This window comes from Vanessa cardui, chromosome 4, assembly GCF_905220365.1.
Source record: "Vanessa cardui chromosome 4, ilVanCard2.1, whole genome shotgun sequence".
Taxonomy (NCBI): domain Eukaryota; kingdom Metazoa; phylum Arthropoda; class Insecta; order Lepidoptera; family Nymphalidae; genus Vanessa; species Vanessa cardui.
The window spans coordinates 8,210,261-8,232,117 of NC_061126.1; the positions used below are offsets into that span (position 1 = coordinate 8,210,261).

The following is a 21,857-nucleotide window of genomic DNA, read 5'->3' on the forward strand; positions in this document are numbered from 1 at the left end:
ATCGTTCTTTAGCATTCATTACCCATTCATTCAATTATTTTCACCTCACTAGTCGAACGCAAATGACATATCAATTCAAGGTCAAAGTTGTTTATTTACCTTTTCTCTTTTTCTCATTGGAATAGACTATAGACGCTTAGTGGTAAATAATTAGCTGTAATGTAACGAAAGTAGAAGAAAAAAAGTTAAAAAAAATATATTTTTTAAATTTTAGTATTATATGATTAAAAGTAATGGTTAATACACATATGAGGAAGTAAACTTTTATTACATTGACGTTTCGCATTAAATTCAAAGCAGCCTTTGTTCGAGTTGAATTTTTCAGTACACGTTTTCATATGTAGTGCAGTAATTTCGAGTAAATCGTATCGTTAATAAGTTTACGTGGAATCGACGACCCTTTGTTTGAATTTTCATCATAATAAAGGAAAATTGCAAGGCGATTATTTATATATGTATTATTGTAGGCCTATTCCATTAAAATATATATTAATAATATATTTTAATGTAAAATAATGTTATATAAATTGTACGTGTTATGCTTATATTATTAGTAGAAGGCACGAATAAATTTTTAGAAAAATAATTTAAATTGTAATTCACATTTTTGTTAAAATCATTACTTACTAAAACTATCATGTTTAATTGAATGAATTGATAAGAAACTCAGTTGTTACTGTTATAGACTTTAACTACAAGAGATACAAGTAAGTACGTACAATTAAATTAAAATATACGTACATATATTCAAAACGAATAGTCTTAAGAAATATAGGTAGAGTAGGCTAGAGGCTTAGCTCGAGAAACATTTGGCAAACCGAATATCCCGTTAGTCACAAGATCATGTCGTTACAGCGTATGAACAATGGAGGATTGTAAAGGTTGATTTAAAAGGTTTCAGTGACGTCGGTATATCAGTGACAACGGTATAATAACAAACTAAATAGTAACAATATAAATAGAATGATTCGAGACACCTTTATGTAAAATATATTACAATTACTTTTAAATTGAAATGAATATAATATAGTATAAATATAATTCGAAGTATTTTTTTTATTATTTGCATTTTTTTGCATTAATTATAAGGTTACTAAATGATCAGCTATCTGCCAGTCAAAGTCCCGTCAAAATCGGTTAGTCGTTCCAGAGATTAGCCGGAACAGATAGAATGAGAGACATACACCGTGTATACATACATATGCATTTAGTAAGAAGCGTTTATTTTAATATTACAAACTGACACTAAAAATTTTATCACTATTTATTTTTATAATAAAGTATAGATAAGTTTTACTTATAATTTTTATATAAATATTTTTCCCTAATTGTAAATTATTTAAAATTCATAAAAGTATTCAAGACAAAAATACTTTAATTACTTATTTGAATAGTAATCGAAACTATTCATAAGCATTTTCCAAAATTCGAGCGACGGAGGCCATCGCTTAATACGTATGTATGGTTTTACGGCCTAGACAATTGGGCTACCTAATTAATGCTATCTTGTTACCTCTACTTACAGACACTGCCTTTGTAAGAATATTTAAATCAAATATTTGTAGCCAAGATGTCTTCAACACTGAGATTTAAGATTGAATATATCTTGTAGATCTAATCTTACAGTCACAACATAAAATTAGAACAAAGTACAAAGTTGTTTTCTTTAGAGGTGATCAACAGTCATCGAATGTACGAGTCATGGTGAGCAGGTGATACCTTATCGGGAGAGTTTTGTATACACTCTACTTTTAGTGAAATCTAGTAATCATAATAAAATAAATAATGAGAATATATTAAGAGTATGAAACGAATAAGCCGGCTAAGTTGTTTCGTTTAAATTGAATAACTCGCTCAATAAAATTTTATACTGCAATACTTGTATCGTAGTGTTATTGGAATTTGTAAAGACAACATATTGCCAATTTAGTAGGAGACCGCTAATATATTTAAGCTGTGCTCCAAACAACAATAGACTATTGGAGCGCTGCTTTATGAGCCGTGTGAGCCGCACTGAAAGCAGAATGAATCTTGTGACTGAATTTTGCAGTAGCTACGCGATAAAATATATGTACTTGTTTTGACATTTCAATTCTATTTGCTCTGGCAAACAAAATATTAAAACAAAAGGGATAAAGACAGGATATTATATATCATTGATTGGTAAGGAAGAAAATAGGAAGGTTATTTAAAACTATTTTATCTTATATTCAATACATTACGTGATTCTTACCTATCTATTTCTGATGTTCATTATTTTTTTTAATCTTTTTTTATTTTATGGTATAGGTTTTCAGACGAGCATATTGGCCACCTGATGGTAAGTGCTCACCATCATCCATAGATAATGACGCTGTAAGAAATATTAACTAATCCTTACATCGTCAATGCGTCACTAATCTTGGGAACTAAGTTGTTATGTCCCTTGTGCCTGTAGTACACTGGCTCACTCTACCTTCAAATCGGAACACAACAATACTGAGTACTGTCGTTTAGCTGTAGAATATCTGATAAATCAAAAATCTTAAATAAATTTTGTTATTTTATTTGAAGTATAGTATGAGGATCGCCTGGGCGAATCGAGCTTGCCATAAAAATGCATTGTCATCCATACAGGATAATAGGAAATGGTACTTATAAAAATTGGCGTTTTCAAAATTTGAAATGAACAAAATCAAGCAAGTTAAATGAGCCTTCTACGCATTTACCGACAGTTATCGTTAGAGTTTGAATGGTAGCTATGCTTGTATACAAAATATATCTAATAAATTTACAAAAAAAAAAATATTTAATTACGAAGTAAGTTATTTAAATTTAGGGCACATTTATAGTAATAATAAATAGGTTATTACAAAAAGAGAGTGGATGAAGAATTATTTAATTAAAAGGGTACAAATATGCAAATATGTGTGGTAAAAAGCATATTGAATTTTGACCACAAGCTTTTCAAATATAGTAATTGGTTAATTTACGCCATCTAGTTCATTAAACAGATTTAATTAAAATATTTTTTCGGATTCACTATTTCCGCAACTGTTATGTAATCTGCCTTTAAAACGAATATTTATTTATTTATCTGTACTTAAAGACGCACCTACATAGATATATTTTGGAAGGAATTAATATCATCGTATTTTTAAAATTGGAATGTAATAATTGTTATATACATACCTACGTAGCTTAGTATAAGTTTAACACTTATATGAATGGCAAAGTCGCCTAAAAATTTTCCAAAAACACAAATGTTTTATAAATTTAGGTAGGTGAAATATCGAGTAAACAGTCACTAGTATTACGTTTTATAAGACTTTACACTTATATAAATGTACATATTACACACATACATATATTTTTATTATTAAATGTAATTTTTTATGGACGTCTGTGGTATAATGTTATATAAATTTTATTTCCTTCCTTTTATAATAAACCATAAAATATATGACTAAAATTTTTGTAAGTTCTACGTGTAAATTTAGTACGTTGTGGTTTTACCCCTTGTTACTAGATGGCGCTGCTGTCAGTTGAATTGATAGTTCAAAGGATTTTCCTTAGATGGCGCTTCATGGTAATACATAATATCATTCGAATTTTTTGCACGAATAATATAAATATTATTCCATATTATTATAAAAATTGTTACTCTTATAATATTATAAATGTTCATCGTAATATAGCATATATTACGATGAATATTTTATAACATTTGGAAATTATTAATATATTCGTCATAATAATATAATTATAAAACATTTCACCAAAAATAAAATAATTAAAGTGAATATTAAATCAAAATTATTTAACGCGACAATTTCTACGTAAGACATAATATCGTGAAAGTTGTTTGGAGACAAGATGACCCATTGGTAAATGGATTTCTGACAGTGACTGTCAATATTGGCTTGTTGGAAAACTTTTCAAAATTGGAATTCCAAAGTTCAGAGAGACGTGCCGGCTCGCAGCGTAGGGTGCACGCTCCATGTCTCAAAGGAAATTCGGGAAACGGTCATGTATTTACGATGGAATTGAATTATCTTCTCTGCCGTGGATTGTTGCATTTGCCAACCGTGAAATTACAAGATAAAGAAAACGAAAATCCCAAAAAAAAAACAATATTCAATTTTTTTCGCATTTTCCTTTTTTCGTAATATCACATCTTAAATATTTTCTATCAAATTACTGTCCAACGATTACTTTTATTAAAGCCAAAAGTAAACTTGTTAAATATGTTCTAATATAAGAATAATACTAATTTAATCGAAGACAGAAATATACCTATTCGTATCAATTACACTACTTTAAATCGACGTAAGAGTTAAATAAATAATAATTATTTATAATAATTTAATTTTGAATTTCGAAAATGTATATAATACTGGATGGGTGGTTAGCTAAGCTTTCGGACCATGTCAAGCGTGAGCTGCTTTATTAGACAGCGGAAACGAGTCTAAAGTTGCATTGTAGAGGATTAAACGCAACCCAATTATCTGGCGTGGAGCCCGTGTCTGCCTGGACTCGATATCAGATTAGACTCGCTGGATTACATTAGTGGACGTCATACTATGCTTCCGTTATACTATCTTCTCGTATATCCAATTATATCGCCCTACGTTCAATAGTCACCGTGATTAGATCTGCCAACATATGTACAACGTAAATCCTTAAAATGGTGGGCCTTCGGAATGACAAGCAATTTTCATTCTAGGCTCGCCTTCTTAACTTGCACAGGAAGTTTATCGTTAAGTTCCTGAGTTTATTAAAAAGATATATTAATTTTATGGAGGTTAAGTACATATTTTATTGATTCTATTATAAGTATTTTTGTATGAAAGTTTAAAATCATCATCACAGTTTAAGATGGCGATTATTTGTTGAAGCAAAAACTGTAAATATTCTGATATTCTATTGTTTCTCCCGTGAAACAAACTTGAGTTTTGCGGTAGTTATTTACTAGGGTGCACTAAATTCTGCATTGATTTCAACGGTTAATTCCGTGATGGATTTACTACAGTATCCGCATGATCGAACTGCCTAAATCATATGTGCCACTACAGCTCGTAAATCATAATAAGTATGAACGTGTGTTGGTATTAGTGATATATTTATGAGGCTGTGATGAAATTCTCAGCAGTGTTATATACTACAGATAAAGTATTAATCTATAACATACTGTTAAATGTTGGCAGCACGCAATATTTTAATGTACATAAATATGTTGATGTCTCCTTTTTAAATTCATTGCGCCTTTTTGCTTTTTTTAAATTGTCTACTAGGCATTTCACTTAAGCCGATTACAATTTATATGCTCAATGTACCGCAAGAATAACGTTGTATGTAATTGAAATCGATTAGACATCAATAGCAGCTATTTACAAATCCGTGTAGATTCGTGTAGCTATGTTAATCCGAGTTATGTTATTGGATATCTAATTACGGTCGCGTCGTAAATTAATTAACTCCTAATTCTCTATTGGTGGATATCTGTCTCGGCCAGGGTTGCTAGATTTGGTGTTGTAATATTTGCAAGGCAAATGAAGAATAAAACAATTCAGTTCATTGGTTATTTTTTTTATAATCGGAAAATAATTTGCATAATTTAGTTTTTATATTTGTATATATTTTTTAATATTTCAGAACACTGGCAGTTGAGCCACCATATGTCAAGTGGTCATCCCCCTGATAAATATATGAATCACTTCTTTATCAATGCACCACAAATCGCGGGAATTAATGTTATGTTCCTTGTGCCTGTTGTCATACTCATTTATCCTTTAAACTTCAATACGAAAGTACTAACAATTGATGTCTGAGGTTAGAATATATGATAAAGGGATGATACCTATCCAGACCGGCTAACAATATTAATGGGCCTTGTTTTAATATAATACTAGTTGTCACTCGCAGCACCGCACGCGTTTTAGGCGTTGGCTGTATGGTGTTGGAATGAAAAGTCAATGCCTGAGTGCTTTTTCGGCTTTCAAACTTGCTTTAATTTCGGTGTGGTTTGACACAGATAGACAAGGGTACTTTTGCATTTATTATATTCGTATATTTATATAAAGATATATTTGAGGACTAAATATACCATTTACATATACATATTTACATGTATTCATGTGACATAATTAGTCGTCAATACATAAAATAAGTCAATTATAAATCTTAAATATGGCTTTGCAGGCTTTATAGGCTTTTAAAGATCATCGAATTGCTCGTTGGCAATCTTTATAAAGGATTCATTTTTTTTAAAGATTTATTTGTGGTGTGAAAAAGAATTTATTATACGTTACTGAACATAAAAGTTCACATTTCAAATGAAACTGTCATTATTTCCCTTTGTCAGTGTTATTTGTGTATGCTTATAGTTTGAACTCAATGAAGTAAGATCGATGTAAGTCTTAAGGCGGTACTGGGTTTCCTGTACATCTGGCAGCCTTATCCAGCCAATACAGTACAGTATGTGGAATAGGTAGTGCGTATAGAGAGCTATTCAGTCATTTTATGAATGCAGTCAGTTGTGCTATGCAACTGAATTTGATTGAGTTTGCCGTTTGCAAATTTGCTTTGAATTATGTTAGGTTTAATACTGATTTACTAACTTATATGATACACGAATTTGAAGAAATTGATACATATTGATCACAACTGTTTATAGTTAATTATTAAAGTTTTCGAGATTTTTATTATTTTATGAATAACTTTTTTAATTGATGTAATTAAAAGATATTTCGTTATACATTAATTACGTCCTTAATTAGAATGTAGTTAAATTTTACGTGTTAGTCAATAAAGTATATTCTAAGAATAACATTAATAATTGCAAATGATAATAGTATGTTATAATTATCAATCGGCCATTTAAGCGGCTAATTACGGCTAGGCTTTTAGCCTATATATTAATACGTGTAATAATGCAAACTCGTCTGGGTTGATGAGTGGTTGACCAGATATTCTACTGCCCTGCTTTTCGGCAGTAGAATATCTACTCACTGTTGTTGCGTTCTGGTTTGAAGGATTACTGAGCCTGTTTAACTTTCGGCACACGGGACATAATATCTTAGTTCGTAAGGTTGGTGGCGTATTCACGATGAAAGAAATGCTTAATATTTCTTATAGCACCAATGACTATGTACGGTGACGGAGATTACTTATCATCGTGAGGTCTATTTGCATCATAAAAAATCATCGCAGATAACTAACCACTTTCTGTCTCTATATTAATTCATCTCAAGCTGGGCGGTGAAAGAAAACATCGTGAGGCACTTAGTGGTGGAGTGTGGTCAAGTGTGCTCTGAACTTTATCTGGAAATGGGAATAGCTTCATTGCGGGTAGTTGGAAATGCGTCATATGGCAGATTTCCACCCAACACGAGAATTATCTCTTCAGAAACAATATCAAACACGATTGGAGAAATAAAGGTGGTGTCTGAATTTTAATCCACGATATTCACTCTTAATCTTTAAATTTTACATAACGTAAAACAAGGTCACTGTTCTGTAGATATCATATTTTAATATAGTTTATTTAATCATTATAAATTATAAACTACTCAACAGATTTTAATGCAATTTCGAAAAAAATCGAAACGAAAAATGTATACGTTTACATAGTAGAGGCAAAAAAATTCAACTTTCTTAGGCGAGAGTTAAAATTATTTTAACCAATTTAAAACTTGTATATAGATCCTTATTGCATCCGAATAAAGCTGGGACGGGAAGTTGGTGAATAAAATAGTAAATAATAATCAAACAGCTATTGATCTGAGTAGAAGTCCTTAAATCACGTTAGATTGCTTAGGCTGCTATGTATCATATAGTGCAACGCCTAAAGGTCGGCATGTATAGTCTGAGATGCAGTTTTAATACGGACCGACATCCGCGTACAGCTCATATTTCTCATGCCTGTCTGCTCCCCATTGGCTTCACGCTTATTTTATACGTGACAAGGAATCGCAATACTGATGTCTTTATAATATGTTTTATTTGACATGAGAACGTTGTTCTTAAATGCATCTACTGTTTTATTCATACGATAATGATAGCGTCGTTTACGTTTGTTATTTCGAATTTATATTATTTTTTAGCTTGATTTTGTTTGCTAGCCTAAAACGATACAAGCTAAACATATGAAGTGCAAATGAATTGTCGTTTTTATTAAACGGAATATTCGTTTGAACATAAAGATATGTATAAATTATTTATGTATATATAAATTTCTCGTTCCTTTGATTCTTAATTCTATACGAAGTTTTCTTAATAATATTAATTAAAAAAAAGTCAAAAAATAATGTTCTCCCTATAGCAATACGCGATAAAGAAACTTCAAAGAGGTTTACATAGCGACAAAAAGTCAATTTCATTACATACACGATCGTCAGAACTTTAATATAGCATTTGAATGTGTATAATGAGAGTAAATATTGAGTAAAACGGAAACAGACGGGTCTGAAGGAAGCGGCGAATTTATTAACGCTGCGACACAGCCGAGTAAACAGGGAATCTACTTTATATTAAACCAGCGGTCCATCAGAGCCGCTATTAGCTTGCACCGACTGACATCGCCTATAAATGTTTAGAGCCATCGCGTTCAATGTTTAATCTGTTTTGTACATTTATTAATGAGAAAGCTTCGATTATTCATTCATGCTTATAACGTAATTACATCTTTTAGCAGATGTCGACACTACCGATAAGGGAACAATATTCGCTCTTTGTGAATTTGCGTTGATTGACAGTTATCATTGTAGCGATTAATCGATTTTATTAGATATCTTACACATCAAGACTGCTTTAGGCATATAATATAATAATATACAAATGAGTGTAACTGAGTAATATTCGTGAAATAAAAAAAAACGCAAAATAAACACGCCGCAATTTAAGTTCTGTAAAACAGATAAATTTACTAAATAGTTTTTTTTAAATAAATATGCTTTTTTATTTAAATGCGCAGGATCTAATTAGTTTATAGGTCTATGGAATGTAGGTGAATCTCTAATGAAACCGCCTCTGTTTATTTTGTCGATACGAAATGAGAAATGAGTGCAGCAATTCTTAACAATCGTTGCACACGAGGGATTTCATATTTAAGCATCTCATTTCAAACGTTACCTTTCAAGCACAGTCAATTTATACAGAATTTAATTTAAAAGCCGTATTGAAGGTAAAATCCAATAACATTAAATGTTCTTATGTATACAGGAATCAAATTAATTGTCTGAGTTCTTGTCGTTAATAATACAAAGAAATAATAAGTTAAATAAAAGAGTCTAAACATCGTTTATTTCACTTTTGTGTACAATGTACATTGATTATTATACTTTTGCCTTTATACATCAATTTGTTAGTATAAATAATATCGTTAGCAAATTTGACTTTATATTAGAATGTATGTCGGGCCAAAAGAAATATTAACCAGTTTATCGTACTTAGTATTTAAAAGGAAATTGTTTTTTGATTTGTTTTTAAATTGAATTGCTTGATGATTATTCATAATAGACCGGACATTCTAGTCTATTGTTTAAAAGTACTTGTGGAAGACTATTTGAATGGAATTACTTTGATTGGTCAATAGTTTTAAAATATGTAAAGTTCGTAGACCATATACGGAAGATATGAAAAAAAAAATGTTTATAAATAAAAATAATAAAAACGTAAAGTGGTATGAACGTAAATTGAGACAGTAGGAGTTTCGCTTTGAGTCAATAAGAAATAATGTCGGTCCGATTGTTGGCAAACCGTCGGACGATGTCGCGACACAATCCAGCGGATTAGGTCTCCAACACGCACGCCCGCAACTTCCTATTTATGTTGGGTCGCTAACCAAACAACTTGTAGGCTCTTTATTACAGTTGTTCTTTTTCGCTTACGACGTAGTTATTACCACTTTGATAAAATATTGCGTCGATTTTTATTTGATAAAGGTTTCAGTTGAATGATTGTTTTTCAATTAAGTTGTCTCAAAGAGACATTTTTGAAAATTTTGAATTGTATTATTGTAGATTCTCACTGTTTTTTTTTTAATATAATTTGTTTGTTTCACAGGAGTAGAATGGTATAAGGAAATTAAGTATGGAGCGGGCGGGTCGTCGTGCTAAAGCAGGCTCGTTGAGCGGTCTGTCGGGCGGGTTGCCGGGAGCGACGCCGAACGTGCGTCGCCAGCGCTCGCTGGAGTGGTCCGGCGATAGGTATAGCAGTAGCGACGAAGACCGCCCGCAGAAACCACCACAACTCGACGACAGAGTCTTCGCCTCGCTTCTTGCTCAAGCCACTCAACAGTTTGACTGTGAGTTTAATTTACATAAAATACAAGGTCTTTGTCTTATAATTGATTATGTTTGAGTAGCTTTAACGGTACCGTACTTCAAAAAGAAAAACCGGAACCCTTATACATAGGATCACTTTGTTATCCGTCTGCTAAGACCCTCTTTTCCAAGAATACGTGGAGATTGAATGAAATCAAATCAATACATACTTTCTTTAAGTAGGCTTTTATAAGCACTTTTGAATAAATTTCCAAACTATATTAACGCTACCGGTTACCTTATAGGTTCGGAATGTAGACGCCGAAAATAATTGTCTAGTGTTAATAGTAATAATTTCTCTTAAATCTTGTATGACTGACGACCTCCTTGGTCGAGTGGTGTTTACACCGGTTTACATGAGTACGCCACTCCGAGGTCCCGGGTTCGATTCCCGGCCAAGTCATTGTAGATTATCATTAGTTTTCTATGTTGTCTTGGATCTGGGTGTTTGTGGTACCGTCGTTACTTCCGATTTTCCATAACACAAGTGCTTTAGCTACTTACATTAGGATCAGAGTAATGTATGTGATGTTGTCTCATATTTATTTATTTATAATTATTTAATTACACTTAGTTGTTGACACTGAAGAAAGAAACGCAACAGTCGTTTAGGAAATAGGAGTGCATATATTTTCTATTATATGTGAACAAAAGACCTGAATAGAACAATAAGTATTTCCAGCTGTTTACTTAATCTTCGAAAATAAATCCTTTATTTTTTAGTCATTCTTTGTTTTATTTTTTGTATTTATTTTTAAAAACCGTTAGCCTGTTGCTTCGTTAAGTGCGTGTGTTAGAGCTTTGCATTAAAATATAGCTCTAATCAATTAATTTTTATTCCAGAATAAGGTAGACAAGTTCTTTGGCACAGGTTATTATTATATACCTAATACAACACAAATGAAGACGGTTATTATAAGAATTAGTCACTCTCACGTGAAAACATATTTCATTCGTGTCTTGATGGCATATTTCGAACGTCAATATATAGCTTCTTTTGTATCTATTAGGTCATAATTCTCCTCCAAGAAATCGTAAGAATAAGGCTGCAATTGGTACTATAAAAATATTTGATTATGATACAAAAAATTCGTTTGGTGCCTACGTTTATTCCGATGGGAATTCCCACAGGGCACACGCCTAGTAATAGTAAATGAATTCTAGCACGAAGACGGTGATCACATTATATAATTATACGAAGAAAGCTCACAAAGAACATTTACCACAAACGAAAACGAAGATTGAAATATTTTCGAATGTCTACTGTCTGTCTGTCTGTCTCTTAATTGTTAACGTCTACTAAAAATAAACTGCAATAATCTCAATTGATATTTAAAAATGAATAAATACAAGCACATTTACGTTTAGCAGAATTATTATAGTACGTAGCAATTAGCAAAAAGGATATAGAAATACGACACCTATACTCCAGCCACATTCGATCTGGAATTTTAGTAAACAAACCATGTGTCATCATAATTAGGGTTGATACACTCTTAATAAAAAATAATAATTATTATAATTACAACTATATTCATTATAACACAATTTCCTGTTTAAACACAAAATTTTTAATTTAATACAGAATCCAAAAATTTTAATTAGCCGGTCAATACATAATTTATATGAAAATTAGCTTAAAATAAAAGTTTAAAATTTTTTATTTACCACTATAATATTACTACAAAACTAACAACCCTATATTTTAATACTGATGTAAAGAAATCGCAGGTTTGTTACATTTGGAGTGTTTTTTAAGCAATTGGCAGATTTAGGAAGGTATATAATAGCGATACAGGCTCGTCGTAATTGGTGGTGTATATTTTTAGTCGTATTATAATGGTAGTATAACCACCACAGGTTAAGAATGTTAACATTACACACAACGTTTCATTACGCATAGATTAAAAAAAATACATTTTGTTTTGGCTAGCATAAATATAGCACTAAAATCACTGTTTCAAATTAATCTTAATGAGTCCTGTCGTTTGGGAGGCGATAGATAAAGATAATAAAGCGAATTACGAGGTAATTTCTGATATCATTTTAAAATTGGAGGTATTATTTTTGAGATCTACATTATTCCAGATGATCATAAGTATTATAATTATAACCAAGAATGCGCTTAGTCCTTTGTCTTAAATATTTTATTATTAATCATCTAATTTAATTTTTATTAACATCAAAAATAATTGTTGTACCTATTTCTAAAAATGTTTTTAGCATCTGCCTGACGTTGGTTGCTAAGCAACGCTTTGTTATTAAACATTCCACATCGAATTTGGCTGGAGTATAAGTTTAATTTTTTTTTAATAATTTAAAGATCTTTAATTAAAATTAAAATTTAATAATAATATTTACGAGTAAAAAGTGATAATAATCCGTATACAAAATTTTTATTTCGTATTAACTCGTTTCAAAATAAATCAAGCTAATTTAATCTGCAACAATCAGTAAGATTTATATATGAAATATTTAGATAATAATATAATGAAACAAAAGTACCGTAATTATTTAATATAAACCTAAGTTATCGTCTAGACAGGTATTGTAAGTTGGTCATTGATGTCTGCTACGAGAGCTCTACGACAACATAGCGAGATCAAGTTAGGATTTGTTATTCATCTTGTGACACGGTCGAAGGTCCACGGTGATCCCTAACAAGTGGGATCATTAGTGAGTCTTACGGGGGACGGGTGGCGGGGAAAGGTAACGCAATTGATAGGGGAGCGCCCTGTGGTGAGCTTATAAGGAAAACTTACACGTAAACCCTTAGCAACCTATCTCCGTGCAACAGAGCAGTCATGCAAAATAGCTTGTGTGATATGCATCTTCGTTTTTTTAAATAACAAAAATCCAAATAGGTCCAAATAGTAAAGTTCGCATTCAATGAACCGGAATATCTTAAGAATTTTATTAAAATTAATAATATAAAAACCATTTTTTCAACTGGCAATACCATTTTTGATACACGTGATTTATAAAAAATGTCTAAGACCAATCCACTCAAGAGTAAAAAAAATACTTTTCAATATATACGAATTTTATTGATTATGGATGTAGTATATTAGTTCAACGTTATAAGCTAAACATTTCACCATGTATGTTATAAATAGAACTCGGACTAAAAGTCTACTGTTACGTTTTAACCGATAAATCTGATGTGACTGAGATCAAACGGAAAATCGACAGAGGCAGTCGCGAGAGTTTGACGTGACATTTAAAATCCAATATCTTGTAGTTTCTGGCAGTAGGGATAAATAATTCCATATTTGAGAGTATTGTAGTTCTATTCCTATTATTCTAGTTATTTTAGTCTCACTCACTCAATATATCAATATTCAACATACTCACATTAAAAAAGGTTAATGACCTTGATATTTTATTAATAATGTACAATAATATGTATATAACAGCATAGTCAAAAAAAAATTAAGCTCGTATAAATTGTCAATTAATGAAATGAAAGCCCTTCTATTTTAGTGCTGCGTGTAAATTTGATCAAAATATTATTTAATTTATTATGTTTGTATTTTTACGTACAAGATAACCGAGTTTGTTAAATTTTCTGTATAACTACGCATTACAAAACAATGACATTTTTAAAAAACATTGAAAAATAAATCTTAAAACATTCTTCATCACCTGTTGTCTACACATTCGAAATATCATAATAACTTTGAAATTTGTTTATTATATTTATGCAATATTCAACAGAATAAAATCTTTAATGTCAAATGCCTTTTCAGATTGTAGAAAAGGCATTGACCCTTATTTAATCACTCGTCTTAGTGGGAGACAAAAACCTCTTTATATAAGTGGGGACGGAGTGTTACTTAATACTACTCTATACTACGTAAGTCTGTAATTAGGTTTCCAAGAATTTATTTTCGAGACACTTTGCAATTATTAAAAAGGCAGACGCATTTAATCAATGTAACCTTCATAATTCTTGATAATTTTCACAATTCGAATAACCCCCGTAATTAACTTAAAAAATAATTCGAAATTTAGATTATCATGTTAAAGAGAAACATTGATTAGTACAAAAATGAGATGGATGTTGCTCGTAAAATATGAATCGAGTCTGTAACGCTGAGGTTCGGCCTGGCATGCAAATTAGGGCTTTTTAGGTTGTTACCAACATTACCTACGGCTACAGCCACTAATGTGATTAGTCTAGCCGTGTGCTGGTATTTGCAGTGCTTTAATGCGCGACTAGACCGACCATAAATGTATTTTCATATTTAGGTAATCGATTCACCAGCGCTCGTTAATCTATTAGTCCGATCAAACGTCAATGATACTCCGTTTGAGTTAGACGTTCCAAGAACTACACGTTATTTGAATTGTAGCTCCACTGGCTGCTAGTGGCTGTCAGGAGCGAAGTTAAAATCATCAAAATCACAAACAATCTGGCCATGTCAAGCAATCTGGCTGAGACTAATTAAATTAGTTGGTGGAGTATATGTTTACGAATTCTTAACAACTCGTCTAAGTTTCACTCATATTTGCATACGAATATCAAATGTTTTACGAACTTGCGTTGACTTTTGATGCTTCATTTGAATAAAAACATTGATAGAACCTTACGATTATAATCCCGAATACTAATTGAATAAATTTTGTTCTTTAGTATACTTTTTTATTTAACAACTTATTCTTGTTTTTTACGCTTTGAATAAAGAGCTTAACATTAAAGTGACTTACATATATAATTTCACAGTATTATTGTCACAAAAAAACCGGTTCTTTTTTTAATGTTTTATTACACAACAACTTTTATTACTGATTATGAACGTTGGTATATTTGTACACAACACGGTCCAATTAGGGAAGAATTTCATCGGTTAATATTACACTAAAAACGTTTACAATGTGTTTATATTTAATTTAAGTATAATATGTATATATTGATAGTTGAGATTGAAAGCCATAAGGCGGCGGTAGTTTCCATTTCATTTCGTATTTTTCTCCTTACACAAGCGGTATCGTTGGTGTTATTAGAAAGCAAGCCCAGTAAGTACGCAATATCTCCGCGCTCCGCAAGAATCCTCGTCGAAGCGATGCCCGTTATTGCATGGAAATTCTTCTACGTGCAACTTCATTGAGGGACTTTTGTATAAAGGTTTCAGCGCAATGTTCCCGCGTTATTGTTTTTCAAAAGCGAGGGAGGTACGTGATATTAGCTTTCCTGAATCACAATCAGTTAGGTTTATACAATTAAATTTTGTTTGCTGTTTCCAACAAAAATAAATTGTTGTTATGATTTGTTCCTTGCGTGCTTTGATAAACATTTCCGACTCGGACTTTCCATTATTGATTTCTAGATAAATATATTTTATTAATGAATATAAACGTATTTTCATACACGTAGGCGAGTTTAACGTAGATTATTATTATAAATGTTCTCAACGTGACAGGTGGTTTTGAGACGGTTGGCAGGTGGGACGTTTTATCGACATTATTGATACATTATGAAGTCATGACTATGTTCCAGAGGTAAATAATAAAATGATGGGGGAAAGCGTGACACTCGTGCGTGTGCGAGTCAAATGAGTTGACAAATATGTGAAAATATGATATTAAAGTAGCGATATTAAAAGGCTATTCATAACATATTTTTGATACAAACATAATATACTTAACACCTACATATCTCCTCCAATATCAGAAATTTAATTATAGGGATTTTGATATATATATTTATATATGTAAACTTCGCAGCCAATGCACTTGTATCATTTAACTGGAAATTTGCAAATTCATTTCATTCTACTGTCGTATATATATAAAACAACACGTCATACTAACACAAAAAAAAAATTTCAATATTAAAATAAATGAGTGCTTCTGTAAAAATGGATGTAACGAATTTCATTCATCAAATGAATTTTCGTGTGATGAGGGCATTGCAAATGAAAGCACATGTAATTGTGGTGTCATTGCACTCGAGCGACGAGACATGCGGGTTTGTTATCAGTTATTTGTTTATATAAGTGATCTTTCGTCTAATCTTAATACATAATATAATGCTGGCTGAACTATCTACCACTTAAATGATAGAAAGATGAATCAATCTGGATTCAGTCGAGTATTAAGGTTTTAAATTATGTAAATTAAGACACATCTGGGTGGGTTCTTATCCAAAAATATGTATTATTGTATTTCAGTGGAAAAGCTGAAAGAGGTATTTTGTATACAAGTACAAGTGACGTAACATTTACGTGTAGTAGTAGCATGCGCCGTTTATTAATTCTTACGATATACATTAATAATACTGTTTTACATTTAATTACATACAATTAGGGTTTAAATATATATACTGTACAAATAATGACGCTTTGAATTGGGGCAAGAATAAAAGCAGCATTTCATATAGTAATACTTATAATGGTCATTGATCATCATCTTATCACATAAACGATCAGAATGATGGTGATAACGGTAAAATTAATGACATACACATATTTACAGGTAAAGTGTATTTTTATATTCCACTTCATATCACGACTGCTCAAAAATTTAAGCATTACCTAATTGTTATTACTAACAATGGTGACGTAAACAATATAACTCTGACTTCACTGTTTCTATATGTTGACGTCTAAGAGATCTGAGAACTAATGTAATTAAAACCACACTTCCATTCATTAGAGAAAAAGAATAACTACTGAATTTCTTCTCGGCTCTCTTCGGTAGAATTTGAATTTCGAACTGATGGTAGCTCAAGATTTAATTTGATCCTGTTTCATGATAATTCAAAAGTTCTTATAACGACCTACTTGAATAAATTTTGAGGCCTAATACAAAACAAATATTTACACTTCGCAGGGAATATAAATAGTGATTATTGTAGATGTGGTTGTTTGTGTACTCCTCCATTCCAATACTAGTAAAGATGATTAATTTCTTTATCACGTATTGAAAAGAAACATAATGTCTCATATAAAAACGTGTCATCACCTACATTGGTCATGAAATAGTAGAAGTCAAATGAATACTCTCAAGCAATTCGCGACAAACGTAAAGAATAACTTTCACACAAAGTGTATAAATATCTCAAATTATTCTCTTTATATTATTATTCAAAAATAATTCATCTACTTAACTTTTTTCTTTTATGTTAAATTCTTTGAAGTCGTGGAAAGCTTCCAAAAAGTAATTTTATTAATTACGAGTCAGGAATTCAACAAAGTTCACAAGCCCGGGAGGTCCTTTTCTTTCAGAGCGATCCATTATCTTATGAAGATTTCGAAATTCCTGCGGTATGCGACGCCGTGTCTTAAGAACAACGGATGCTTTAGCGGATAAAAAGGCCTCGCTAACTGAAGCGTACCGTCATTTTTTAATTAAATTGCATTTTTATTTTTACTGAGTTACGGTTATGATTTTTTATACGTGTACAATAAATGAGACATGAAGTTTCGTATTGCTAATGTGATGCTATTTACAAGAAAACTAGTATTAATTAATAAAATAGAAAAGTTTTTGTCGAGAGATACGAAGCTACACTAAATAACTACACTAGTATATTTGGTGATATGTCTTTATATTAGTACTTATGACTAGGTATTACCTATTTTATATACTCCTATTTACAATACTTCGTATACTTTTGTTTCGGTTTGACAAGTATTTTGTTTATTATTTCTTACAGTGATAACATATATAGTTAGTAGTGACCACTTAGTAGCAGGTCGTCCATTGGCCAGTCAGTCTACCTATTTGGTTTATAAATAAAACTTGGTTCTATCTAAGTAGCTCATACCTAAAAAACTATCTAAAATACTTTTATATTCAATGTGCGACTCATTAATATACATAGAAAGTTAATTATGAATAGTTCATCGGTATGCGGTATGCTTAGCAATGTAAAAAACACGGGTTTGATCCTTGACTTGTTTGGTGTTTGATGTTCGCATTCCTAACAAAAGTAACAACAACAACAGCCTGTAAATTGCCACTGCTGGGCTAAAGGCCTCCTCTCCCTTTAAGGAGAAGGTTTGGAACATATTCCACCACGCTGTTCCAATGCGGGTTGGTGGAATACACCTGTGGCAGAATTTCTATGAAATTTGTCACATTCAGGTTTCCTCACGATATTTTCCTTCACCGCTGAGCACGAGATGAATTATAAAGACAAATTAAACACATGAATCAGCGGTGCCTGGGTTTGAACGCCGCAATCATCGGTTAAGATGCACGCGTTCTAACCATTGGGCCATCTCGACTCTGTGACAAAAACACGATAACAAAAGTAAACAGTGGCAAAAAAAAGCATTATTAGTAATTCAAAAACAAGCTTTGTTACTATTTAGTAAAAATGTACAAAGATGTATATGTATATATAAAATAACTTGAAACGCGGTTCTTAATAGCTACGAATCTCAAAAAGGAAAAAAGGCACTCATATGTTATTTTCTTTTGTAAAGAAACCATATAGATTAACAACTGCTCTTATAAAAGATCCGCCTTTGATCCTTACTATTTATCTAATTAACGAATAAATAAAAAAAATGAATAGTTCCTTTAATAATATAGGTAATTAATTATGGGATTAAGTGGAAGTTAAATCGACTCTTATATATTTAAAGTATATATTAAGTAGACATAACAATCATTCAGTTGATAATAAGTAACCTTTTTTTAAATATTTGATGTGTCAAATTATTTAGGCAACTCGTATGTCATGACTCCTTACCCATGCCAAGTTCTTTACTATTTATCATTATTATATTAGGAAACCACGTGTTAATTTATAAATATATGTTTTTTTAGTTTTTCAGTAAATTAAATCTATTTCGATGTTATTTCTCTGACATACTGTTTCAGCCACATTATTTATAATATTGTTCGTTGTTTGACAGATGTAAACCGAACTATTTAAATAGTACATTTAACCAATAGTTGCTCATAGTCAGGCTAGTGATACAAAAGTGAAAAGTAATTACACGTCAAAAAAGAGAATAAACATGTTGCGGACTAGAGTTTGACTTTAACAAAGGATAGAAACGCGTCGCACAAATTCATTATCCCTCACCTATTATGACGGTGGAGCAAGTTTAGCGGAGCGGCCCGAAGTGGGTAGCGCGGCAGTTCTGTAAGAAAACAAAGGGGAAGGCCGGTTTGCCTACAGCTATTTTCTCAGTAAATGTTGCAGTACTTCTCTTTGTCGTTTTGTTCGTCGGGAGGTCACGGAGGGCTAGGGACAACCTCATTTACTGAAAAGCTCGCAGTTGACTCCGTGTAACCGCAGCCGTAGCAGTAACAGGTACCTTTAACGGGCCATTAACGTTGACGCTACAACAGAATAAATCCACAAAACCAAAGGCTCTTTGATCACCAACTTTATTCTATGTTAATCAATTTAATCCAGTTAGCTATATTATACATGTATTTATTGCGTGATATGCGTGATCGATACAATGCTCTTAATTACTCGTGCAGATATGTGGTTTTCAGATCAGATAACTTACCGTTATCAAATAAACATTGTAGAGATGGAAACATATCGAATAGTTGCATTTAATACAAAACAATAATATACAGTTTTAAATATTTTAATTTATATTATATACCTCTTATTTTAATAATAAATAACATGTTAATTCTTTATAATTTTGATTGATGGACATGGCGGCATTCTCAAGAGAGATTAGCGAACTAGAGTTGGCGTAGGATGTATCACAGTTCATAAGTGTGCATGTAGCCTACATGTGCACCACACTTCCTACTTCATGGGCAAATTCAATACGTGTGTAGAGAGATCCGGCGCAGGACCATCAGCATTACGTGCTTTCCAAAGAGTGGAAGTCGGTCTGAAATCTTAGCTTTTACAGAGAACTTCTTAAAAGCATAATATTAATTCTTCCGGCCCTGAATCTACAAATTGACCACTACACCAACGAGAAAATTAGTTTCATTATTCTACATAATGAAAACTGTTGTTAACTTAATAATTAATACCTGAACATATTATACTGCAGATACTAAAAGAATAAAAAATAACATTTTTCATTTAGAAAAATAACAGCAAAAATATATTTAAAAGCTTAACTTAAATTTGACGGGTATCCAGCGACCTATGATAACAAGTAAGCAGGCAAGCGCTGTTATCACAGAATGCCTAATTGGTTATTCTGTTTAGTTATCCAACGGGGATTTTGAATATTTCACAAGATTGCCCGCCGCTGCCAGCCCGTGTTGGGATTCGATAAGGTAAATATTTAATTACATTTAATTTAATTAAAATTTAATCTATTACGCATAAAGTGTTTTCAATTGTAGATTTGTTTTCTGTTTAGGACTCTCTAAACAGAAAACAAATATACTACGCAACAAATGTAAACACTATATACGTTTTTATAAAAAAAAACAATTAAAAATAATTTGAAGTTAATAAGGTCTTAATACATACGATAAGATTTTACGATAAATTATTAATTTTATGAAATTAATTTAAGAATTGTAACTAATTTTAATTTATAAATGAAAACATTATATGGGCACTTAAAAAATAAAATAATTTGAAAATAACATAATGACGTACTTTTTATCATATGATTATATGAGACAAAAATAGTAATACAGTTACGATATGTATATTTTTCTTAAATATTCTCAGGCCTCATTATGTTAATCGTCTAGCAAATAAACCACAATTACTTTCATTTTTAAATATTATTCTAATATTTATTTCTACTTATAAATCATCATAAAGATTTGTGTATTAGTACCATAATCATAGTAATTGCACCTTATCGTGGTGGAATATTACAGATTCTGTTATTTCGTCCTAACATGTGTTAATCAGAGCTGTGCAACAGGTTTTCGTGGCTGGCGAGTCAATTACCTAAGCTTACACCAAAACATTATTTACTAGCTCGTTTCTGTAGAGAGAAATTATAACAGAATCGATCAACCTACGCGGGAAACATTTGAAGATATTTCATTAATCCCCAATGGTTTGTGAGAGCGACACGTGCCTAGGATTACTCGTAATTGATGGGTCCGAATCTAATCTCTGCACTTTGCTCTGAGCGTGCTCATGCACACACAATAACTGTGATGAATAAATTTTACTTTATTTATCTACATTATAAGCTTAGTGTATACTTTAACTAGTTTATATATTTGCATTTTGTTAAACTAATGTGTACAGAAACAGATTAATACATCGACTTTCATTTCAATGTTTCACCTAATAAATATCTAACATAAACTTGAAAACATTTTAAGGTAGTTTTTAAGCTAGCTTTTTAATGTACCTTAGGCTTGTTTCAACTGAAAAATGTTTTTAATATCGCATATATATCGCAGGCTTATAGCTAAATTAGCCATTCTAATAATAGACTAGCTTTTTATTCACCGGCGCCATTCAATCAGCGGTCTGAATGACATACAGCGATTACATATATCATTCATAAAATAAGGTAATTTGCCTTGGCCTGAAATAGACATACGAAAACCAAATAAATTTATGTTTTTATTTTTAGCACAATTTATTATATGAGCTGGAGATTTATTGGCTGAATTTCATTGAGGCTGCTT

The 21,857-nt window shown here is 31.4% G+C and overlaps 1 protein-coding gene across 2 annotated transcripts in view; it reads left to right on the plus strand.

Moving 5' to 3' along the window:
• Positions 1 to 21,857, plus strand: part of LOC124544085 (teneurin-a) — a 317,621-nt gene that overhangs the window by 72,751 nt on the left and 223,013 nt on the right. For both annotated transcript variants that reach the window (XM_047122505.1, XM_047122506.1), the window contains exon 2: positions 10,045 to 10,285. In XM_047122505.1, coding sequence (XP_046978461.1) covers positions 10,072 to 10,285 — 214 coding nt within the window. In that variant the 5' untranslated portion in view covers positions 10,045 to 10,071. The remainder of the gene's footprint in view (positions 1 to 10,044; positions 10,286 to 21,857) is intronic.